The sequence below is a fragment of the Cheilinus undulatus genome, linkage group 17, assembly GCF_018320785.1.
Source record: "Cheilinus undulatus linkage group 17, ASM1832078v1, whole genome shotgun sequence".
NCBI classification, from domain to species: domain Eukaryota; kingdom Metazoa; phylum Chordata; class Actinopteri; order Labriformes; family Labridae; genus Cheilinus; species Cheilinus undulatus.
The window spans coordinates 39,904,989-39,930,691 of NC_054881.1; the positions used below are offsets into that span (position 1 = coordinate 39,904,989).

Genomic DNA, 25,703 nt, shown 5'->3' on the forward strand with positions numbered 1-25,703 from the left:
TTAAGCTGTTATATAATGAAGTGCATGTGAAATGAAATGACAGATGGTAGGATGAGTTGAATTAATAACCAGAGGGGTGTTGCAGCATCAGACAAACAACCAGATGTTTTAATGGGACAGTCAAAACAAATAGACAGAGTGTTAATAGTGAGAGACAGAAAGCCTGGCCAACAGAAGCCTTTATTTGTTTATTTTGAATAAAGGACAGACAAACATAAAGACAGACTGGAGCTGTTACACTGAAAGAGAGTCAAAGAGAACTGGATAGAACATGCACAATGAGGAGGTGATGAAGGGAAGGACAATGAACAGAATGAACATGTGCAGAAAGAGGAGTGAGCAGGAGATAGAGGAAACATGCAGGACAAAGAAGACAGGTGCTTGTATGTTTTCCTATGAACTAAGGTCAGAACTTCAGATACTTTTCAGTGCCACACATCTAAAATGATACAATCTTTTTTAGTTTAATGATCATATCACATGTCAGGACTGCCAACTCCTAACATATTTGTGTGATTTAGGCAGTGTGCAGGGTCGGGTGCCTAGGACTTCTCACTGTGACCATTGCATTGGAACAGGAATCAATACTGTCTGATTTTTACAAGGACCAAAGCAATGTTTAAAAACCTGGTAGCTTGACAACCCAACTAGGAGAAATGACACAGCCACAGCTATAATTTTCTAGCTGAATTAATAAAGATTTATTTTATGTTATTAAGGTCTAATCATCTTCTACCACCTCTTGTGTTTGCACCACACCTTCTCTGACTTTGGCTCTGTGCAACTCTCTCTCCAAGTCGTCCCTTAGCTCCTCATTAGTTCTGATGCTCTCCTCCAGCTGCTGCCTGAGGAGCTGCACAGCAGTGAGCTCCAGCTGAAGAGCATGGAGACGCTGAGCGCTGCAAAACACAAATGCATTTATACACAGTAATTCAGAATAAGTTGTGTTTGTCTAGTTGTGACACAGTGGTAGGTCCCTTACCTGTCCTGCTCCTTTACAGTCCTGACCAGGCTGGAGTAGAGCTGCTGTTCAGCCCTCAAGGCTTTGTTCAGCGCATTATGCTCCTGCTGCAGAGCTATGAGGTTGGGGAATGCCTTTGGGGGGAAAGTAAGGGAAGTGCTTTGAATGTCAAATTAAATTAAGTGTTAATTTCGTTGTTTTAGTATTCATTTTAGAAGAAAGGTTTACCTCTTGCTGGCTGTCTCCACCAATCATGGTTCTTTCTCTCTGAGGGAGCCCAGGGAGAGATCTCTCCATGCCAGAGCTGATGACCTGATCCTGGGTATGATCAGCCCGACTATCTCCTCTCTGATCGAGGCGTTGGTGGAGAGCCTGCCCAGAAGTTTGGACACATTTAGAGGAAAAGTTCCTTTTGCAAATAAAAAAATGTTCATGAGTGAAGCCTTACATTGATAATCTCATCTTTGGTCTTCAGAGTGGCAGTCAGGGATTCAATATTAGCAGCCTGACCTTCACTTTGACCCTCCCGCTCAGACAGCAATGACTGTAGCTCAGCTAAAGACATCTAGGTAAAAAGATAAAAAAGCAGGGGATTACACAAACTTGTACTTGTTTCAGTGGCATAATAATTTTAAGCACAAGTTAATCAAAATGAGCAGACCTTAAGCTCATTCTCCCTCTTCAGTGCTTTGTTAAGTGCCTCAGTTTTCTGTGCAAGCTCCTTCTTCAGAACAACAACAGTCTTCTTTGGGAGAGGAATGTTCTCCGTGTTATCCTCGCTGTTCCTCCGGGACAGCTCAGCTGCAATGAGAAAGAAACACAATCAAACGATGGCTTAACATGTAATTGCACTTACACTGAATTCAATTCAATTCCATTTCATTTATATAGCACATTTCATAAAAATGTAAACTCAGTGTGCTTTACGGAAGATAAAAGCAGACACAAAAAAAACAGACCAACAGCAACAAAGATGCAACAGTGAGTCAAGAAAAACAGAAATTTCAGGCAAAATAATGAATGAGCTTGGATGCATCTTGCACAAATCTGTACAGCACTTTGCATATACTAATTTCGGGGTCTCCTAAGCTTACTTAACTCCATGAACAATTATGCACACAAAGACAAACTAACAGGCAAAGCAGGAAAAGCAGCATTTCAAGGCTGCTTTTGAAAGTGTTGAATGCCAAGTTAGAGGCTTTAAAAGGTCTTAAGGGCTCACCTTCTTTTTCTTCCAACTTCTCCTGCATTATCTGGATAGTTTGTCGAAGCTCCAGTACACGATCGGGTTCTCCCTTCTGCCTCATCTCTGCCAGATACTGATCCCTCTCCTGACCACGCTGTAGCAGCTTCTACAAAGTTACAGACACAGCCACAGACAAGTGAAAAACTGTCCACAAATTAAAGTTTATCATTAAAATTTCAAATACAGGAAAGGGAGAATTATGAAGATTAATCCCCTGGAAACTACTGACTTCCTCCCCTTGTTAGGCTTCTGTCGAACACATTTTACAGATGACTGGCTGTGTTTTATCCCAGAGGAACTTACGTTGATGAGGCTGTCTTTGTCAGCAAGCAGTGCTCTCAGCTCTGCAGTCTCTAAATAACCCTCCTGGGCTGTTGAGGAGCTTTGCTTCTCAGCATTTGCGAGCTGCTGCTGAGCTTCAGACAGCTGCTTCCTCAGTTCCTGAATCTCTTGTGTGCGTTCGGACAGCATGCGGTTGTGGTGCTCTGCAGACTCCTGGGAAGAAAAAGAAGAGAGGAAATGTGCAAATTCTGTAAATAAGGATGGGGTTTTTTTGTACATTTCCTTCAGTGAGCTAATTACTACCAAAATCCCAGTTTGGTAAAATTACATGTAAAACCCTTTGTGCATGTTATGTTATTATTTCTAAGCATATATTTGGAAATTATGAAGGTAAATGCAACACGAAGTGTATTTTGTATAAGACTGGTCTTGCCGAATCTCAGCCAATTACAGACTTCCTTTCTGTTCTAGTTAAGTGGCAAAAAAATACACACTGCTCAGAATAAACTGCCTTAAATATTGAAAAAAGGTGCATATTAAACTTGATTCATTAAAAGCACGAAAAAGGTTTTATTAATTTGCAGCATGTAAAGTTAAAAAAGTACAGGATCTAGCATTGAACCCTGAGGAACACCACTTTGCTGTATGGCTTTAAGGGAAAAAAACTATAAAAGTATAAAAAATTGTTGGAGCAAAAGTTGTGAACATACTCAGAGAGGACCTGAAAGACCAACCCAATGTCAAGTCTATAAAAACAATTATCTCCTACTATAAATACTCAGTTTCACTGGGGTAATCCTGGAGACTATGCAACATGTTTTCATGATTAAATGCTAACCTTGAGAAGTTTGTCTTTGCTGCTTATTGTAGCCAAAAGTCCCTCCACGGCACTCTCGTTGTCAGCAATCAGTCTTTCTCTGGCTTTCTGAGCTTCTGCAAGCATAGCTTCAGTGACCTTTAACCTCTGGCCCATCTGTTCAGCAAGGTCATGTGCATGAGTCTGGGACTGGCTTAGCAGTGAGTTAGCCATTTCCTGTAAACAAGAATGGCAGGCTTACATAACTTAAAAACTACATCACAAATAAAATGCTTGCATGTGCGCACTAGAAAGAAAGCAGACTAAGACAACTCGTGTTTTATGCTAACCTCCATATCCTTCGTCTTGCCCTCCAGGGAAAGCTGCAGCTGGCTAATGATGGAGTCTTTCTCCCTCAGTGATCTGTTAAGGTTATCTTCTACATCCTGTTTGGATCTCTGCAGGTTTTTTAGGGTGTTTGCAAGATGCTGCAACTCTATATCTTTCTCTTTAATCAGACTGTCAAAACTCTGCAAAGAAGAAAAGGGAGACATGCATTTATAACTGGCAAAAGTTAACTTCTAGCTAAAATTTCTCATATCATCCCCACAATTAAATGTCTTTACTGACATTGATGGTGTCCTCATTGTGAGACAGCAAGTTATTGAGCCTATCCAGGTCTCTTTCCTTCTCTCTGAGAGACAGCTGCAGCTGGTGGATCTCGTTGTCTTTCTCCTCAATGGCAGCAAACTTCTCATCAAGCGCTTGCTGTGAGAGGGAGAGCAACAGAGGACAGTTAGATGCAAATTATAGTCACTGCGATAAGAAGATTACACCAGAGGAATGCACACCTCCAGAGCTTTCTCCTTCTCTTTCAGTCGTTGCCGCAGCTTGGAGAGCACGTTACCAGTCCCTTCCATGCTTTTGCTTTGTTCAAGGTCTCTGACCATGTTTATGTACTCCTGAAGAACACAGAGAAGAGCAATGTAAAAAAAAAATCATTCAAACAGCTGCATCTTTTAATCCACAATCTGTCAGTAAATATTTATATATTTTTGTGTTACCTGCAGCTGCTGCTCCTTATCAGCCAAAGTGGATGTAAGCCGCTGGATTGTGGACTCATGGGACTGAAGTTTTCTTTTGGTTTGATCCAGCTGCTCCTGATACTGCTGCTCCAGAGCACTCTCCCTCTCCCCGATCTCACCACTCAGTTTTTTGAGCTGATTATTCAGATCCTGGAGGCAGAAATGAAAATTCAGTCTTAAAAAGGTAGAATTTGAGTCAGACACATGGTTCCTACACATTTTGAAAAATTTAAGACTTTTGAAGACCTATTTAAGACCTAAACTGAGAAAAACTAATACCACTTCTCGCATGGCAAATGCCAAAAATGAAAGGCATGAGATTTCTCAGTACAAGACATTTGTGGATCATAAACACCTTAATTTATGATTTCTTGCATATTTAATGCCTCTATTCTATTAGTATGTCCTATGGATCTGCAGGAACCCTGCAGACAAGAAGATCTTTAGCTAAACCTGAGGGAAAATAACAACGTTTAGGAAGTGTTTATTAGACAATCACAGCCCTCCAGACGTCTTACATTCAGGGCCTTGTCCCCCTTCTTCTTCTGCTGTTGCAGGTCCTCCAGTTCCACCTCCAGCTGCTCCTTTGCCTGCTGCAAGTCAGCAAGCTCTTGATCCTTCCTTTCCAGGCCACGCTGAAGCTTCTGGGACTCAAGAACCTTGGCATGATGCTCTCCCTGGAGTTGGGCCAGCTCTGTTTGTTTTTCCATTAAAAGGTTTTGGTGCTCCTCTGCTCCCTAGGGGACATGCACAAAAATTGTTAACCATAACAAGGGCTAAACGTAGTTATAGATTACACCTTGCTTTACAGTTGCCCTCAGTTATGCTGCACAGTACACAGAGAAAGGAGCCTTTAACATAAGAGTCAAGTCCATAAAGCTTTTCTCTCTCTTTAAACAGGTGAAGGACTTGCCTGGTATTTCTGCAGCTGGGCTTTGTGTGCTGCCTCTCTTGCCTTGGCCAAAGCATCATCCCGGTCTTCAATGTCATGACACAGCTCAGCAATCTGGAAAATAACAGGAAAAGATGGAAAGGTTGGTGTTTAGGGTGTTGCATAATTCAGGGTTAAAGATACAAAAAGAAAGCTGATGTAATGTGATTGGTATAATAATTAAAAAATATTTATTATAGCATAAACTTTACCTCTTTCTCCTTTTCTCTAAGCACCTGAGTGAGCCCCTGGATGGTTTTGTCCCGTTTCAGAGCATTTTTCTTCTCAGAGTTCAGTTCATTCTCCTTTTCCTCCAACTTTCCTAACAGGTTCTGTTCACATACAAAGTTGTCTTAAACAAAGAAACCTTTTTAAAACAAGTATTAAAAGGAGAAAAAGTTCATCCTCTTGTACCTTGTTTTCATTTTGGGTTTCCTCCAACATTTTGTTCAGGTTCTCTATGGCGCTTTTTGCTTTGGTGATCTCTTCGGTCAGAAGCGTATGAGAGGACTCCAATCTGCTAAAGTCACTCTGCCTCTATAAAAGTCAAACAAAAGAGAAGAAAAATGCATAAATGAGTGAAGCTGTGATCTATCAGAGCTTATTACTGGTTCTATAACGTCGGAGAAGAACTACCTTCACTCTGACAGGAGTGAACTGATCATCAAACTCCTGTGTAAGATCATGGAGAGACTTCCACTGCGTCTCTTTGGCCCTGCGTTTGACAGTGCCAGTATTTAACCTCTTTAGGACAGGGATTTGGCTGCCTGCTGGGGCAAAGACTTCCTGTCTGGAGATGCAGCGCAGGAGCTGAATAAGATCAGAGATCACAGAAGGCTGGCTTGGGGAGCGTTGGAGCAGCGCTCTGGTTTGAAACTTTCCTACTGCCTCATCAGAGACACCCTTCCTGGGAGCTAAAGTTTTAGGCTCCCTGACTTTTGATTTGGGTGGAGGGTCTGGAGTAGAGTCAAAGGAACGGTCTTTATTGAGGCACTGCAGGGACGTGGAACGACTTTTGAATGTAGGTCTAGGCAGAGTTCCCTTACGCTGGACCAGGTCAAAGTACAAGCTCTGAGAACAGTGGCGTGTGCCTCTGAGACCGAAACTCTTCACAGAACCGTCCAACCAGGCTGCCGATCCTCCCCTGCTCCTCCTGTGGCCTGAGCGCCCCGAGTGCGTTCCTTTACTCACAATCCGATCCAGACTCACACACCTTCTGATTCGAATTTCTGAGTGGCCGCCTCCAGTCTCTCTGAACTGCTGGATTTCAGAGGCCAGCTGACACACAATCTCATCTTCAGAACTTTCCACCACAGCAGACCTGGGTCGAGTCTTCGACTTGGTGCTCTCTAGTTCACTCCCGCCCAGTTGTGGGTTGTTTTTTCTGTATACGTGGACAATGCACTGGATCAAGTGTTCTTTCTCAGCTTGTAGCTTCTGAACCTGACTGTTGTGTTTGTCCTGTAGCTGACTGATATTAACATCACACATCACCACCTTCTCCAGCTGGAACACACACTTCCCACAGAGGAACTCTCCACGACCGTCACGAGTCACCTCCCAGCCCAAAACATGAGACAAGATCACATGTAGTTTTCTTTTTGCTGATGAGCTGAAGATCCAGCGACACTGGCTTCCGACCAAACGGACGCCACATATCCGGCATGGGTCCCTCATGGTGATCTTCGATCTTCAACACTCACCCACTTAAATGACTCCAAGAATCCTCTCACTGACACACAAACTGTCCAGTGACTTTATGATCACAAGCATGCCAACCATCTATCATTTTCCCTCTCTCTGCTTTAGGGAGAGGACTGAAGAGGAAAGTGACTGAGTGCAGAGCACTATAAGCCCTAATCCTTCGATAATCCCTGCTCCCGCCTCTATTCCACTCTCCCCCACATATTCAATCAGATCAGATCCTCTGGGATGGTCACAGGGTTTGACCGCTGCCAGACCATCCCTAGAAAACCTCCCCCTGATGCACCGAGAGGGACTTCAGGTATGACAGTCAGCCCTTTACAGGTGCTTCTCCAGCAGACCAGTGAAGATGTCAGTGTCCATCGCTCAATCGCACTGCTTCCTGCCTGGCAGTACATCAAAAATCAGCTTTAGGACCAGAGGAGGTGTGATTATGGCAATTAGTGCTGTAACAAATTCCACTGCATCCCATTTCAAAGCCTAAAAAGTATTCCTGGTGAATAAAATGTTGCATCAAATCATTCTAAATCCATCCCCAGCCATACAACACTTCCATTTGTTTAACTCAGTCTTCAAACCCTGACAGATTACAGCCTGTTTTCTATCTTTAATAGAGAATGGACATAAATAACTCCCAAAGGAACTGTCTCCAGACTACTCTGTAATCCAGTCTTAACACTGTGACCTGAGTTCAAACGCCAAGATCTGATGAGAGAAGCAGGATCGCTGCCAGACCAAGCTTTTAGTGCTAAACGTCACAGTAACTCCACCAGTCGCCTGCACAATGCTTTGATGACTACATAGAAACTTCACTGTGTTTACTCCAAGCAACATATCTGTTTAAAGCTTTGTCTAAATTGCTAAATAATATGATATTTTAGGGGCTGCATGGCAGCACAGGCAAGAAGCAAGAAGGTCCCTGGTTCACTTCCCGGTCAGGGCCTTTCTGTGCAGTTTGTATGTTCTACGCGTGCATGTGTGGGTTCTCTCCAGGTACTCAAGACATGCTCATTAGGTTAAATGGTGACTCTAAATTGGCTGTAGGTGTGAGTGTGAGAGTGGCTGGTTGTTTGTCTCTGCATGTAATTGACAAAAACTCGCTAAATTCTGAGGAGAAACTGTATCCATCTGTTATGCTGTATAGCCTAGCTTACCCCTCCTAAAGAAGCGATGCTCACTGAAATCACTGGAGGCTAATGCCACTAACAGTGCTAGGTACCTCATACAACTCAACTTCAAAAATACCTAAATGTCAATTTAATGCAATGAAGCCAATTTGCATGGAAAGGGGTGTTTTTCTCCCAATTAACTGCATAATGGCTCAGTGTCTCTGCGCGCCGGTGCATATTTGCGGTGATTGGCCAACAACACAATAAGAGTATCATTAAAGCTGTGTCCTTCAACTTATTTACAAAGTTTTAGAGCACACACTTCATTGTGGAATTTTAACATGGCATCACGTGTTCAACAGAGTCCAGTTGTTTTCCAGCTCTGTTACTTAGAAAAACCAGAGTCATGAGCCCAGTGTAGTTTCTGTCTTTTAGCGTGTGTGTTTGAGTGTGAAGGCTATCTCCTCTTCAGCACTGTGGCGGAGTGAGTGTATTTGTTACACAGGGGATGTGACGGAATGGGGGACAGAGATTGGGGCAAACTGAAGTGAAAGGCACAGCAATTCTGGGTTTTATGGAAAATACGTACATACTGATGATTTTTTTATGACACCAGTTTTGAAGTAGTACCCCCAAGAAATCTTCTGAGAGGTACTGAGGTAATAGGAGCAATGGTGTGGCACAGAAATAAAGACAGACATACACACTGCCAAGTACGCCAACGGTAACATGGTCAAAGAAGAAGCAGAACATAATGAAACAGTGTCAGACTGCAGACAGAAATGTGAAAGGATGAAGTACAATAAGAGGTGAAATTAACACTAAATTCCACTTCACATGTTAGGGGAATTTTGTCTTCTTCAGTTTGTAAGATATCTTAATGTAACACTATGTGACAGTATTGCAACTCATAAAATAATGCAGACAACAAAAAATGCATTATGTTGGGAAATTTCCAAATGAACTGAACTGACTTGTGAGTTATCCTGCAATATTCTGCAAGAAAAAACATATGCAAACTGTTTGGATCAAACAATTAGAATTTTGCTCCAAACAGTGATGTCTTTGTGCTGTGTATGTTTATCAAAATACAATTTTTTCATAATCCAAATACATGCCCTGTCTACAAAATCTGTATGTTGAAATACATTTAATCATCCCCTACTCCAAACTCCCCCCAACACCCAGTAGTAATAATGATCTAAGCTTTTTATTGTAAAACTAACAATAGGCAATCCACTTACAGCCCAAAGATAACCACAACAAACAAGACAGCACCCAGGCCCAGCATCATGTCTTTACTGAAGTAGAAGACAAAAATACATCTTCACCAGGAGGTACACAGGAGAAAAAGACAAGCTATAAAACATGTCAAAATACATTTCCAGTGCTTGATGAGAACAACATTGACAGTTCTCTGAATCCAATAGTGCTTTGTAGTGTGTGCACAGTAAAGACCTTTGCCCGGTTGCATCGTCAGCCTGAGTGTTTGAATGATGTGACGCATTTATGCACAGCTCAATTAGCTGGATTTTGGTTTCAGGCAAGTCTGTGTCTTTAAAAACAAGGCTTGACACAATGACATAACGACTGGCGCAAAACATATTCCACTAGCCAGGAAAAAAATTAACACAGACAAATGGGAGGAATCCAAGTAAAAAAATAAATAGCATTTATGGGTTGAATTGAGTGGTGCTGATTTTAAAACACCAAACACAAGAAATGACAAAATTCCTAGAAGGCCCTACCTGATGATCTGGATTCGTTTGGTCCTTTTCTCGTTGTAACTCAGTCTTGAGCACCTGGAAAAGGAACACTCAAGAGTGACTACAGTGCCTTTTCATAACACAACATGTGCAGGAACTATTTTTTTCTTGAAAATAGGTGTCTAGTAATATTTCAAGAGCATACCTCAAGTTCCTGATCTTTCTTGGCGATGAGATCAGAAAGCTGTTTAAAAGAATCAGTTGAAGGTGCATCTCTCTCTTGGTCAGCATTTTCCTTCTGCTGGATCAGAGCCTCCTGGTTCTTTACAGTGTGGGTGAGCTGCTCTATGATACTGGAGTAAGTAAATCAAAAACCATAGGTAAGTTAAGACTTTGGTGAAAGAAAATAAGGTATTTTTGTGTCCTTGCTTATGTCATGTCTCCCTACTTGTCTTTCTCCTGCAGGGCCTGCTGCAGTTCTTGGACAGGGCTGGTGGCAGGTGTGAAGGTGCTCTGAGGACCCAGTGCTTGAAGCTGCCGCTCCATGTTAATATTCTTTAGCTTTTCCTGTTCAGCGATGGCTGCCATTTTTTCAACCTCTTCCTCTGCTGTTCGTAGACACTGGCAAAGGTAGAGAGACAATATGAGACAAATAGCAGAGAAACTACAACCAATCCAGTGCTGACAACTACAAATGTCAAATTTTGTTGCTATGCATACTGGACTAATACGCTAAAATTCAGAATATAAGTGGTATGGAAGTCTGTTTTAGGAGGACTGCCATGGGGAAAGAGGGTTGAATGGTCGCCCTTGTGTTGACTTTTATTGCATTCTATGCAGATGTGAGGCTCTTTTAGCACCATCTGTTTTCAACATGTGGAGCTTTGCTACCTAGCAGTATTGCTCTCTCTGCGTATGTTGATAATTGTGAAATACAGACTCAACAGACTGCTAGTCAGGCTCCTCCCCTAGGAACATGAACTGAAGAGTCTTTTTTATCAAGCCAGTGCCCAGAGTATTTATTTACTTAACAGGACACAGATTTTTCTTTAAATGCAAGCTTTGTGCAGCCAAGTAGCTGCAATGTAAAATGAAAAGTGGCAAGTTTACAGTAAGCTACCGTAGGTGATGCTGGTAGCTGCACTTGTAGTCATGATGGTGCATGTCTCAGCGTTTTATCAATATTGGTACCAGTTTATAGGAAGCAGTCAAGTTTTGGGGTGAAAATGGGTTGTAAAAGTGCATCTTATGCAGAAAACTTTTAAGCCAGCATTTACATCTGAGCATTGAGACAAAGACGTGTGACAGAATTATGATTTTTAAAAGCAGAAGACAAAACTTTATTGGGAAAGATGCTCACTCCCAGGGAGTTGAGAAAAGCTGAGTGAAGAAGCGAGTATTTGGAGAGTAACTTTACTGTTTAACACAACTGCTCAAAAGGCTGAAAGACTTTTTGACTCACTTGTTCCAGGTCAGCTATCCTCTTGCCGAAAGCATCCCGTAATGCGTCCATGTCTTTCTGAGCTTGCTCTCTCGCACGCTGAGGTTCCCCTGAATCCCGGCCAGCCAGACTCTCCAACGCTTTTCTGGATAACAATCACAGGAGAAAAAAGGTTGGTGCTGTCAAACCCTTTTGTAAACAATTATCTTTTTTTGTGCCTTAAATCTTAAAATAACACCAAGTAATGTGTGACTGTCAGGGATACTCACGATGCAGACACGAGTAGTTCCTGTTTCTCTGCCAACTCTCTCTTCATGGACTCCAACTCTACCTTCAGCTCAATGTTCTAAAAACACACCACATTTAGTCCATTAACACAAAAGTAACACGTCTGGAGAAACCACAAAGAAACTGAAGAATACAACGAGAGAAGAGACTAATAGAGCTAGTCTTCTAACAACTACATTGTTAATATGTGGCCAAATTAAATTAAGTCTTGTGTTTATCTTGGGATTTTTGCCTAAAAGATAACATTCTTATAAGGCACCTCATTTATCACAAAGGTGAAAACAATAAACGCAGCCATAACAAGACCAAGAGATTCCAATGCACGTACATCATATTCAGTAAAGGTATATAAAAAAAAAAAAACAACGAAAGGAGAGACAGCTGTTCAAAGCTGTTCAAAGATCATGATCTGGGTTGAATACGATCCAGCTGTTGTGGTTAGCACTGTGATCTTTGAGATCTCAGTTAGTCCCAGAAGGAAACACTGAGTCACATTTAATAGGACACTCAGGGGGGAAATAAATGCATGACAAAGACAGGGAAGCTAATAGACATGTTTATACCGTTTTGAAAATGTCCTCAGTGGAGTCGTCACATTTCTGCTGCATGCGCTCCTCCATGAAGTAAATGCGCAGCTTCAGGTTGAAGTTCTCCTTCTTCAGAGCGGTGATTTGCTATGAATGATTTTAAAAAGTTTGATTATACAAGGAAATAATAAATATTTGAATACAGCGTTAATTCCAGAACAGACAGAGCTCTGTGTAAAATGTAAACAAACAGGTGTGTGATGTTTGCAAAACTCATAAACGCATACTTTATTCACCCTGGAACATAAACAACATATCAGATGTTGAAACTGATACATTTTACCAGTATGTGAAAAATATTAGCTCATTTTGAATTTGATGGCAGCAACGCATCTTAAAAAAGTACGGACAGGGCCATGTTTATCCTTGTAAAACATCCTCTCTTGTTGTAATAACACTCTGTAAATGTCTGGGAAGTGAGTGGACCAGTTTTGGGAGTTCTGGGAGAGAAAAGTTGTCCCATTCTTGTCTGATGTAGGATTCCAGCTGCTCAACAGTCCTGGGTCCTCTTTGACAAATTTTTTGTTTTCTGATGCTCCAAATGGTTTCTGTTGGTGAAAGATCTGGACTGCAGACGTGCCAGTTCAGGGCCCAGACTCTTCTTCTGTGAAGCCATGGTTGTGATGGATGTGGTATGTGGTTAAGCGTCATCTTTCTGAGATAGTCAAGGCCATCCCTGGAGGAGACGTTGTCTGGATGGGAGCATTTCTTGTTCTAAAACCTGTGTCTACCTTTCAGCACTGATAGTACTTATCCAGGTGTGTAAGCTGCCCACGCCATAGGCACTAATGCAACCCCATAGCATCAGAGATGCAGGCTTTAGAACTGAGCCAGGAGAACTAGCTGGATGCCCCTCTCCTCTTTAGTCCACCAGACAAGGAGTCCATGGTTTCCGAAAAGAATTTCATATTTTGACTAATTTGACCACAGAACAGTTTTCCATTTTGCCTCAGTCCATTTTGAATCGGCTTTGACTCAGAGAAGACAGCATGTTCACACTTGGCTTCTTTTTTTGCGTGATGCAGCTTTAACTTGCATTTTTGGATGGATGAACTATGTTGACAGATGATAATTTCTGGAAGAAGATTATTTATTATAGCTTCTGTCCCTTAAACCTACAGTGGCATACATCTGCATGCTTTGGTAACCTAAGTAGGTTGTACATTCTGTGTATGTACTGCTGTATCTTTTTGTTTCATCTCTGCTGGCTGTAAAACAAACTGCCCCTCAGGAATAATAAAGTTTACCTCAACCTTTGCTTACAAAGATTTCTCCAGATTCTCTGAATCTTTTGTTGACATTGTGGACTGTAGATAGAAGAATATTTAAAGTCTTTGCAATTTTACCCTGAGGAACATTTTTCTCAAATTCTTCCAGAATTGATTGATGCAGTTTTTCACTGACTGGTTAACATCTACCCCTCTTTATTTCTGAGAGACTCAGCCTTCCTATAAAACACCTTTTATACCCTGTTTTGTTACAGACCTGTTGCCAATTAACCTAATTAGCTGCAAAATGCTCCTTCTGCTGTTTTTCATTAGAACTCACTTTTCCAGATTTTTGTAGCCCAGTCCCTCCTTTTTTTTCATTTGTTGCTCCCATTAAGCACAAAATTAACTAATACTTTTATGGTAAAATATCTCAATTTTAAAATCTGATCCTTTGTTTATGTTCTATTGTGAATGAAACATGGGTTTATGAGATTTGCAAATCATTGCATTCTGTTTTTATTTACATCTTACACAGCGCCCCAACCTTTTTGGAATTGGGGTTGAAGTATTTTTCGTCTATGTCTGCCCTCAAATTAAATGCACATGGTAATGGTATTCAATGCAATGAAAACAACAAAAAAAAAAACCTCTGCAGTTTGTCCGTGGGAAAACCAGGACATGTTTATATAACAGAAAAGGAACATGTGTATGGATATTGTAAAAATGAAAGGAGGCCTTCATGTCTGTGTGTGAGTGTTTGAGTGCAAATGTGTGTGAAGTAGACTGTGCATCATTGTGCTGCAGGCTCACAGCATCATACATCTGGTAATGGGGGGTTGGGTAGACTGTCAAAAGGAGGAGGTAAAAGTCTGGACCCTAAAAAAAAAAAAAAAAAAAAAAAAAAAAAAAAAAAAACCTCATCATGCAGCCAGGCGGGCAGCACAAGCCAAAAAAATCTAAGCATGCATTCCACACAAATGCTGAAATATAGACTTCAGGCCATCCTGATCCTCCTACACGCACACCTCACCACTAAATCTCCATAAATGGTCAAACAGGCTCGGTTTTTGTCAGACTGGGGATACGATTTAATAAATTGTTATAGTGTTGAGGCAAAGTGAACTACATAACCTCATGCTAAAAACCTCTGGGTTTTAGTATATTAGGAATTAATCACTGTCATCAACAAAGTTATCATGGTTGGCTTTGGACATTCTGAGAGTGACATTACATAACTAATCACAACAGCAAATTAAGAATCATCACGCCATTTTACTCACGTTCTCATAGTCCTTCATGGTGAGAGCTTTGCTTGGGGACATCTTCTCAGGAAAGGACAGAGCTGTAAAACAAAAATATTTTAATCATTTTAGTCAAAACTGGACATAAATAATGCTGTTTCACTGTTTATAATAATGTCCTTTTGCTTTCAGTTGTTAGTTTATTAAAGTGATAAAGAGAAAGAGAAAGCAGACATGTTTATCACTGCAGAGGCATCAGAGGTGAGACGGTTCCCTGTTTAGACCGGTCCAAAGCTGCCCACACACACAGCTGATCACGTAACACTCGTCAACAAAATATTTCACAACACCGACCCCTGATTCATCGTTTGACAGCAGCACGAGAGATACTTGAAATTGAGAGTAAGGCTTGTATCAGTTACTTGTTTATTTCACATCTTATTTCTCTGTCAGACAGTCATTGTTTCTGTCCTCATGGCTTTAAGGCTACGTCGACAATAATCATTAATAACCAAAAAGACAAAAATATCACGATACAGGAAAGTCTTAGGCATTAATCAGCTTAATGTTTGGCATTTTATACTTTAAATTCTGCATCACAAACAAAATGAGAGGATTAGATCTAAATATACTACATGATCATTAATAAGGGGGTCACAGGATCTCCTGCTGAGGTCTCGCAATATTAAACATCACAAGACTTCTCATCAGAGTGAAAACTGCCTTTAAAAACAGTGCAAAGATATCAATCATGACAGAGTCTGATGTTTGACTACATGGGTCACAGCTGATCAATGCTCCACTGGGACAGACTGCTGTAAAAATGTGCAGTTTGAGTCGTGACTATAAAAGACAGAGGAATCTGCAGAGATATTCATTACAAGATTAATACTAGTTGAAATATTAAAAATGGACCTGTATTGTTTATATTTTGTGACTTTAAATTTAAGAAATGTCTATCTTTGTAATCATATGTTGTTATAGGGAAAGATATTTGAATTTTTGCCTTTATCTGATATGCCAACATTGGCAAATTCATTTTAGCAGATATAGATATCTATATTGTTTGTATTGTGTCTATATTTATTACCTTTTTTAGTCAACTTTTTGTTTGAAAACTTCAAATTTCCTACTTCTGTCCCTCAATATGCCCTGTTTATTTGAATCACTGTTTTTTTAATTTTACTTATATCTACTCTTTAAATGTGTGTAGATTTCATTTCTACATATTTAATCTTTGTACAGTGTTAGACTTTTATTCTAAGTATTCAGTTTGCTCCTGTAGTCCTGTGTGCTGTTGGTTGTTTACAGTTTTGCTTCTATCTTTATAATGCACTATACATTAGTCAGCACAAAGTTTAAATACATTTATTGTAAATAACAACAAGTTTTAAGTATTTAAATCTTTTTGGTCTTTGAATAAGAAAGGCTTGTATGGCTGAAACATGATAAATAAAGGCTTTATTTTACCAACAATCCCTCAGAGTACCTCAGATCTCTTCAATGACTTTACATTGGATCCCCACACTGAAAAGCACCAGAGGGGCACACATTTTTTCAGGCATTTTTTAAAACTTTTTCCACACCCATGTAGCACTCCATGCATCTGCAGTGTAAAATCTTGTCTTGTCTTGTTTAGTTTGTATGAACTTAATATCATGTGGAAAGTCCTGGAAAGTGTAAAGTTTGATTGGTAATACCTCAGTTCTCCTGTTCAGTGCTGAATTGCAGTTTAACAGATGACTGATGTCTAAAAGCACTTTGTAGTTTTAGTAGTACTAATCTCATAAGCAGAGTGTCTCATCACTTTCCTAATGAGCATCAAACTAAAATGTCCAATTCCAGTTTTCTTGACAGTAATAATGTTAACTGTTGTTTTCTGCAAGTTTCTTACTGAGTTGTGTTTAACATTGAATATAAACATGTAAGAAACTGTGCAACTGTCAACCTCTGTATCTCAAAATCAACTCAGCTCCCTCATTTAAACTGATTTGAATTGAATTAGAATGTTTGGAGTTTCTCACAGGTAAAGTCAGAAATCTTTGCCAATGATCTCCATTCATTCTGAACATGTCCCCAGAACAGTCCATAAACTTTCTGTTAAGTTAAAAACATCAACAGAAACACTGCATGAAGATTTTTGCTTTTACATATGTCTTATTACAAACTAACTGATAAGTCTAATAGTTTGTTATTTGTTATAAATAAAGTTTGAAACAAATATCTCTGTTAACTTTCACCAAAATCATTAAAGATTATGTGACTCGGCGTAAATGTATTTTTCACATTTTCCCGCATCTAGAATCTGCCAAAAAGAAGAAATGAGATAAAGAGAAGTCATACAGAGACAGCAAACTGCTGCCATGCATTGAGAAAATATGGCTTTTATCTAATGGTACATGAAAGTATACATCTGCTTGTTTATAAATTATGGGCTTTATAATTTCAATATTGACTTTAACTGAAGAAGAAGATCCATGGAATAAGATGCAGAAGGCTCATTTTCTTATCCAAGCATAGGGAGTGATGGCACCACTTATATATCATACAAAGAACCACGGAAACCCATCTTCCACTCGACATGGCACTAGTAAGTTTGGGAAATCATGCTGCTATTGTTGCCTCTGATGTCAAATGATAACCACGTTTTTCATGCATTCTAAAATGACTGATTCTTTGCTCTGAGGATGTTTGTCGAAGATTTTAATGCATATAAAAAGCTCTGATTTTGGTCTTGGTCATGTGCTATAGTGTGCAAAATTTCTGTCATTTAACCAAGTGAAAAAAATAATAATATTCTGCTCTGTATGAACTCTTTTACAAGCACGACAACACAACTGTCATTTTTCTTGTGAGTGTCTTCTGTCCGCATGACAGAAAGCCACAGATGCTGACCTATATCTATAGATTGTTTACTGACTCCTTCATGTATTGTTCCAGCCATGTTTGTTGTCGGCACTTCACAAGAGCCTGACAATAAATTACCAACGAGGATTAGCTAATTAACAACATCCAGCTAATCCCTCATCACAGCTCTGGAGACAGAACTGTGGGAGGTCACAGCAATGATTCAGCAGTAGCATTAATTAATACACGAGGGGGACACGACATGAGCACGAGATAAAAAGAAGAGAGAGGAGGACTTACCTGTCATGCTGTCAGTTGAAAAATCTCCAGGATTCATGGAGTCTGGCAGTCTGCAGCTGGGGACAGGAGCATTGTGTCAGAGATGAAGTCTTGTCACAAGAGCATATAGCAAAAGAATCCATTTGCATTGCATATCCATTTATTCAACTAAGCCAATTCAAATTCTGTTATCACAGGAACCAAAGCAAACTGCCCTCTATCGCTGCTCTTCCTACACACAAACAGGGATTTTCACAGCATGAACAACACAAATGTGCCGTGTTTATGTATTACTCACGCTGGCCAGATCCACTGAGCCTGAAGAACGCTCCATAAATAGCTTAAGAATGACTCTCTGCTTCATTTACATCCACTCGGGCAGAAACACTGTCAATGTGTGTGTATGTGTGTGTGTGACCATGTGCCAGTGGCAGCCTCGCTCTCTCTCATGATCAGACAGACAAGAGGAGGGAAAGCAGTGGACGGGGAGGGCTTTCTTTCGTAGGACAAGTGGGCTACTGTGGTTCTGATCAGTGAAGCATCACACAGAGGCGGGACAGAGGTGGCACTCACAGTCACAACACAAAAGCACCAAACATCAGCCTCACACATCTGGATCACAACAATAACACAAAAAGAACTGGGCTTAAACTAACTCCTGCATTTGTACTAATGCTGTTTACCAAGCTTCAGAGCAAATTTCTCATGACAGATGTGATTTAACGCATGAAAAACATGAACTGCTTTGCTCCCAGCTCTTGTAAACCTTGACCCGTGTGTCTAATAATATATATATATATATATATATATATTTTCCAGCATTGCATAACAACCTCCCATACCTCCTCAGGCAGTAGAAGCTACTCTTGATGCTTCTCAGTATATTTCTCAGCAAAGATAAAGCAAAAACTCTCAGGATTTCATGGCTACATATTCATTCATATTCTATGATCCTAGTATATTTTAATCAGCAATGTGCTCTACTTACTGTCACGAGAAGAGGTGGGACTAAAGATCAATATGGCAATATGTCACCCTGACTCGTGATATAATTGTACTGTCATTGCTGATTATCCATGTCTTTATTGTTTTTTTTTAAATATGGCACTCCAACAGATTTTCTCCCAGTTAGATTCACCTAGACACCACTTCCTGAACAAGCGTAATGTGCCAAAATGGCAATTTGCAAAAGAAGGCAATCACAGGATAATGTCAGACAGGGGTGAAAAACGTTGAAGGATGTAAAGAGCCGATACTGACACCAAATTCAAAGTAATAAATACATTAATCTTCACTTAAACAGATATCATGATGAATCACTAATCACTTTGTCTTGCAGTATATTATTGCAGAATTTCTGTATCATTACAGTATTGTTATTATGGACTTAGGTTGTCAAAATTTAGATACTTTTTTAATACCACATGCTTTGAATGATATAAGAGCTGTTATATTTACATCCAGAGAATACCAACGTTTTGAGAGAAAAAACATACACTTTAGGGATGCACGATATTATTGGTCTGGTATCTGTATCAGCAGATATCAACATTTCTGCCGATATTTACATCCAATATTTTGTCTGTGTATTTCAGCATATATCGACTGTAAATTTTGTCCAAATATACTAATAAATAAGTGTAATTTCAGGCTGAACTAACTGACCTATGGCAGTATAGGCCTATTTCATTATTTATCCTCATTCTCTAAACGTTAAACTGTTTTTAAAGACTAAAGTTTGTTTCCTTGGTCATCCTCAAAACTTTAAGTGTGTCCAAAAGGACTGAAATTTCTTGTCAGAAGAGCATATTTAAATATCAGTATCGGCTAAAATAAATCTGTTAATATCACTATATCGTCAAAAATACAATATGTGCATCCCTAATACAATTGTATTTCAAACTCAAAGCAGCCACAAGCAGAGAGAGCAAAAGAGACAGCACAAGGCAGCTGGCATTTAAAAAGAGAGAGCACAGGTATAGATAAACAAGGCAGTGATACAGAATAACAGGATGGTATATTCTGATTTTTTTTTTAGCAGTTACACGCTAAAGATCGTATCCGTTATCTCCACACTAGCTGAGCCACAGTTTTGCTCTGACCAAAGGGGAGCATCCTCACAAACTGCAAGTGTCTATACCCCTGCACAACGCCCTCCAGCCCTGATCAGCTTGAGATCACGGGAGGACTGTGAGTTCAAGCAAGAGTAGTGTATCAGCAGTGGATTGTTTTGCCTTTTTGGGGTTCATTTATCGTTCATTTAGACGTGATTCCATGATTTTATTGCTTCCATCATGGGTGAGTACGTTATGAAGTTAACAGGTTAATCTTTTTTCAAAGACACTGTGGTTTTATGTCAACTTTTCTCGTCAGTGGCACAGTTGTAGCTCTGTGGCCCACTGACCTCCCAATGACCTTTTGCTTGTGCTGCAGGACTAGACATAATGTTGATATAGTGATGATTTATGATCAGGAGTCTGTGTACTGTGGTGTATTTTGAAGCTGACCAGATACACTGAACATTTTCCAGCTGCTTGGATCAATCTGCTCAATCTTGGTTGAATACTAGTTGAAGAATGGCATGTCATCCCACAGCAGTGACTACTGTAGCCGGGCCCAGGTGCTGACAATCAGGCACCTGGGGGACCAGAGACTCAAAACAAGAGTCAATAGCAACAGCAAAATCAGCTGTTTGGCAGGGAAGATTCGGCAACTTTTTCATGGGCACAACCCACATCCTCAGCTCTGCTGCTCATCCCACAAATGCAAGCTCCTTACAAATGTGGCACCATTTAAATGGGAAATAAACAGGCTTTCCAGCTGTATAATATTCATTGCCAAGAAGTATTGTACAACAATCTACCAAACACAAATTTCCTTATTCTTTGTGCTAAGTTTAGAATATAAGTCCAGGTAAAATGTGATATGTGTTGCTCTGTATGGCAGTTATTGCTGCAATTTTAAGACCTCAAAAAGTCTTACATGCAGGACTATAACATCTTTTAAAGCCTCCATTTTTGCTAAATTTATTGATCAACTTTAAGTATGCTCCGTTTGTAGCTTTCACAAGTCCAACCATGGCGCTTCTGTCTGCTCTTTCCAACTTCATAAGGCTCTGACAGACATCACTACAAAGTTAACCAACATAAAGCAACATAACAGTATTGAACTGCAAGAGGAAGCAGCTCACACACCTTTTCACTTCCGCAGCAATGAATCACAGTAGCTGTATACTTTTTCTCAGAGTGATCAACAACAAGAATGATCCCATATAGCACTGATCATCAACTGGCGGCCAAAGCTTTCTGTCCGGCCCCCAGAAGATATTTAAATTCAGAAAAGGAGGAAAAGAAGATGCTGGCTTTAAATGTCTGCAGCTTTTGAATCCAACCCAAAAACATTAAGTACTAAAATAGTTTTAGAATAACTAAACATTTGATCCTTTTTTTAATAGAAATTTACTTGCCAGCCATTACTAGTAAAAAAAGGGGTTGCAGAGTGGCACAAAGGGATTAATATTGACAGGAAAAGTGGTGAAAAGAGGTCAAAATGGGGCAAACAATGGTAAAAGGAGGTTAAAAAGTATCAAAAATGGGTTAAAAGTGGCAAAAAGTGGAAAATAGCAAATAATATGGTTTAAAAACTGGCAAAAACACAAGAAAAGAAGCAAAAATGGATAAAAGAGTGGCACAATGGGGATAAAACATGCAGGAAAGGTGATTCGAAAGGGGTTAAAGAATGAAAACATTTTGGTTGAAGTATCAAAAGTGGCAAACATATGGCAAAAATAGCCTGGCAAAGTTGTGAAAAGGGGTTAAAGAGTGGAACCCAGGGGCAATAATTAGCAAGAAAGTTTCAAAAAAGGGGTAAAGAGTGGCAGAATGGTTGGAAAGTGGAAAAAACTGGCAAAAATATAAGAAAAGTGGCAAAAAATGAATAAAAGAGTGACGCCAAGGGGATAAAACATGCAGGAAAAGTGGTTCAAAAGGGGTTAAAGAATGTCAAAAAATGGGTCAAAGAGGCAAAAAGGGGCAAAAAAGTATCATAAAGGGATTAAAAGTGTCAAAATGAGGTAAAACTGGTGCTAAATCACAATTTGGAAAGGGTCCATGCCAATTCTGTGGGCAGGCCTGTCTTCTTGTGGCCTGCTGCACAATAATATGTTATTTAGATCAAAATATTCATCAAATTTTAGTTTATTTGAAAGGCCGGCCCCCAAAGTTTCTGCCGAGACTAAATCTGGCCCTTGTACAAATGTACTTGATGACTCCTGCAATACAGTCTACCTCCAAATGTGAAAAATCAGATAAAGAGGAGGTGCAGTCAGTCCACAATAATCCTCCACAAAACATTAAAAGCCAGTTGAAGATTGTGCTAACAATTGTTGCATCACTGCGGTTTCACATGCCAAGCAACCCCTTCCTGTGTTAATGGAGAGGAAGCGCTCGAACAAGATATGTAGGACCAAACACAAAGATTTCAAACAACTCCCACAGAAATTTCACCGTTTAACAAGCCACTAAAAAGGTGAAGGGCTGAAAACACGTCAGCATCAGTAATGTTCACAAGGTTGTGACATGACAGTATTTGTAGTAACCCCTCATCGACCAGTGGAAACAATGTTAAGAGTATGTAAACAGTGACTTCCTCTTTTCTTCTCGTTTTGTTCAGCTGCTAGTCACAAACATTAAACTTGCAAAGCTCAGAAAAATACCTCCAATACTGAAACATGGAGCAGAACAGTATATAAGGACGTGCAAGGTCGTCGTTTTCAAACTATAAAGAGTAAATTGAAGGAGGTTTCAGAATAACCTAATAAGTAATACACACCACACATATCAGCTAACGTCTTGGATTACTGAGGCACGCTTACCACCTGTATGACCGCTTTAAAATAGACAGAGCAGAGCTGGGGCAGGTCATTGTAAAAAGTATATCACAAAAATGCTCTAACTAACTTTCTAGTGCAGCAAAAGGAGCTATATATGAGATAAAGCACTAAAAGCAGAGCTGACAATGCACAGTTCACCTACCACATTCAAACCCTCCTGACAGGTCTTGGAGAGCACGCGGGAAAACAAAACAAATATGACACGTTAACTCCACATTTTGTGCAGAGAGATGTCGCCTCTTCTTCACACAGTCTGAACTCCGATGAAAAGCAGCTCTGAATAATTTCCGCTTTCTTTCACTCAGAGAATGACAGGTCAACAAGCCAGCCTACCGACCGCAGCGATATCACAGCAACATCCAATGAGCCGAATATGATTTATAACGGAATATAGCCTACACAGGACTGTTAGCAATGAGGCCTACGCTGCAGTTTTAGGCTGTCAGTGAAGAGTAGGTCATTTTGGTTTTAGCCCGAAAACTCAAGACTTAATCTTAAATCGGTCTTACATTGTGGGTCAAGTGAAACTGTCATCTCTTAAGGGCTTGTTTTCCCAGTTTTGCTGTTTATAGAAGCTTAATGGTTAAAATCATGGCGCCAAACCACTTCGATAATAACATCATGCTTACTTTTAAGATAATTATATAGTTAAATGACGATAAAATAAAATGCTGCAATCAAAAACACCCCTGATTTGAAGCCATTTCTTAAAGACGTCAGCTAATAACTTAATCCTGGCAATAAGGGGAAATATTAAGGCGTGTTTGTCCACTTTATGGAAGCCGTATTCCAAATGCTAGTTAGTTACTATTTATAAAGCAACTAAGACGTAGAAAATTGTATATATTTTGTTAATCTAAATGTGCAAATGTCAATGACCTACTAACCTACCATCGAAAAAGTACGCAAGAATGCTTAGGTTAGAGAAACAACGTAATCAAACTAACACTTTACCTTTCAGCTTTACTTATGATGGTACATTAGTTTAACTATTATGTTTTTTCACTTCGTAACAACTTAGGTGTTCTACGTTGCTCCAGTCATTAGTCAGAGCCCATGCGGTGACGGCTAAGCACTGGTTTCGGATTAGTGTTTCAGCTCTAACGTTCACTAGCTAGCATTAGCTCGCTAGCCATTTAGTGGGTTTACCTTCCGTTTATGTCCACGGGCAGCGTCACGTCGTCTCCCACGACGGAATCCATGGTAGTGGTTAAATTATTGCCTGTTATCCACGGAATAAAAAGACATTTTACAAACAAGACGTTGTACAAACTTCACACAACGGAATTCAAAATACTCCAGGCTACCGCCATCGCGATATGATAAACGTCACCATTGTGCACGTTGAAAACTTGGGATGCATTCAGGTGGTATGGGAAATATTTGTATTATAGGCTGTTACTCTAAAGTAGATGCAGTAATAAATATTATCCCAACGTAAAGAAACCATAAAAACAATATTTGTTCGATGTTGTTTGTTCTGGTTTGCTTATATGATGTCACAAGAAAAGTTTCGTTGTATATGGTTTGAGAGTTAAGAATTTTCGAGTACACCAAAAGGCAGCACAAAACCGGGTGGATACAGGGACAAAGCGATTGGCCAAAACAAACACTATGGGAGTTTCATAGCGGCTCAAAATAAGACGCTGTCGGAAGAAGTTCCTCTCAAGTGTCAAGTCAGCTACAGATTTTTTAGAAAAACCTTTTCTATGTAACATCCATGGCAAAAAAACGACATTTTTAGTATGCATATGCAAAGGGTGTGTAATACAACATAATAAAAAATTAAAGCATTTGTGATGTGTGGCAAAGATGTTTGTATGTAGCCCTTTGACTTTTTTTTATTGCTATGTGAGGTGTGTCATTTTTTGCATGTGTCTGGATACATTAACTACAGGATGAGCCTGAAATAAATAGAGCATGTTGAGTGTGGTGGGTGTGTCATAGTGAGCATTCGCTTTAAGGGACTAATTACAACATTTAGGAATACCGTCGACTGTAATGACTGCTATCCCAGAATTTATCACCCTGTCTAAAATTAGGACTGGATCAGACGTCTGAGACAATGATCTATCAACGGAACAATAGCGACATCTAGAGTCGAGTGTCAGTATTACAACCTTCTGCTAAAAAAAAATATGAGGTTTGGATTAAAACTGTGGTGTGAAGCTGGCCTTAGATTAAAAAGAGTAATAATGTTCTGTGAGGTTCACGTTTCAGTTAAGAGCAAAAGTATTCAGACCCCCTTCCCTTTTTCAAACATTTTACACATCTAATTTAATTTCTAAACAAGTAAAAAGAAAAACAAAAGACAAACAAATGAACTGGAATGAGCACGATACAGACCATATGGGATCAGACAAAATAACCAAAACAAAATGGAGATTATCTATTGAGTACGGGAGGCCATACATCACAGAGTTTAGATATTAAATTTGGAAGGACGGCAATATAAGACGTGGTAAGATGATGAGACAGAATAAAATAAACTAACATTAGAATACGATTCACAGCAGAGCGACTTCAGGGTTCTGAAAGACTCACTAAGGGTGCCAGTTTACATCACAGTACCCCTTCTGTATTAAGTCTGTTATACAGATAATCAATAAAAGTTCCCCACAGCTAATGAAGAACCTTCTCATGAAAGATCTGAAAATGACATTTATCATTTAACTCTCCATCTCCACACTGTGTATACTAATACTACAATACTACCTACATACCGTGTATTAATGACCTCTTTTGTCACCTACCGAGGAACAGAGTTGCTGTATACTGCCACCAAGTGGAATTTATACTACATTACAATTTTCAGCACTAAATCTTATATTCTTCTCTCTGTGCCTAGACTTTATAATTGACCTAAACTCTGATTTTGACAGCATTATTCAGAATAATTTACACAAAGTCAGGGTTAATTTTGGTCTCACTGCAACATTCAAACAGTATCATATGGTTTCTCTAAACCTTAACAAAGAAAAGGACCAACATGTAGATAATCACTGGTATTTCTATGAGCTGATGGTTGATGGATTCCTTCCATTTTACTTAAATAACAATGAAAACAACCCTGTTCAGAAAAGAGAGTTTGGGACTGG

At 39.7% G+C, this 25,703-nt stretch overlaps 1 protein-coding gene across 10 annotated transcripts in view; it reads right to left on the reverse strand.

The window, feature by feature from the left end:
- The window catches only part of cdk5rap2 (CDK5 regulatory subunit associated protein 2), a 47,950-nt gene extending 24,023 nt beyond the window's left edge, over positions 1-23,927 (reverse strand). For 8 of the 10 annotated variants that reach the window (XM_041810738.1, XM_041810742.1, XM_041810734.1 and 5 more), the window contains exons 1-25: positions 23,755-23,927; positions 17,736-17,791; positions 14,628-14,689; positions 12,113-12,223; positions 11,531-11,607; positions 11,283-11,406; positions 10,269-10,441; positions 10,026-10,173; positions 9,863-9,916; positions 5,716-5,838; positions 5,514-5,633; positions 5,284-5,376; positions 4,889-5,107; positions 4,350-4,520; positions 4,137-4,247; positions 3,916-4,053; positions 3,636-3,815; positions 3,328-3,522; positions 2,511-2,702; positions 2,184-2,313; positions 1,623-1,762; positions 1,410-1,526; positions 1,190-1,333; positions 983-1,095; positions 760-899 (exon numbers count right to left, since the gene is read on the reverse strand). In XM_041810738.1, the coding sequence (XP_041666672.1) occupies positions 760-899; positions 983-1,095; positions 1,190-1,333; positions 1,410-1,526; positions 1,623-1,762; positions 2,184-2,313; positions 2,511-2,702; positions 3,328-3,522; positions 3,636-3,815; positions 3,916-4,053; positions 4,137-4,247; positions 4,350-4,520; positions 4,889-5,107; positions 5,284-5,376; positions 5,514-5,633; positions 5,716-5,838; positions 9,863-9,916; positions 10,026-10,173; positions 10,269-10,441; positions 11,283-11,406; positions 11,531-11,607; positions 12,113-12,223; positions 14,628-14,689; positions 17,736-17,791; positions 23,755-23,807 (3,184 nt within the window). In that variant the 5' untranslated portion in view covers positions 23,808-23,927. Of the gene's footprint in view, positions 1-759; positions 900-982; positions 1,096-1,189; positions 1,334-1,409; positions 1,527-1,622; positions 1,763-2,183; positions 2,314-2,510; positions 2,703-3,327; positions 3,523-3,635; positions 3,816-3,915; positions 4,054-4,136; positions 4,248-4,349; positions 4,521-4,888; positions 5,108-5,283; positions 5,377-5,513; positions 5,634-5,715; positions 5,839-9,862; positions 9,917-10,025; positions 10,174-10,268; positions 10,442-11,282; positions 11,407-11,530; positions 11,608-12,112; positions 12,224-14,627; positions 14,690-17,735; positions 17,792-18,012; positions 18,127-22,747; positions 22,887-23,754 lie in introns of those variants that run through there. The other 2 variants (XM_041810736.1, XM_041810737.1) reach the window with 2 other exon arrangements.
- Between the last annotated feature and the right edge of the window lie 1,776 nt (positions 23,928-25,703).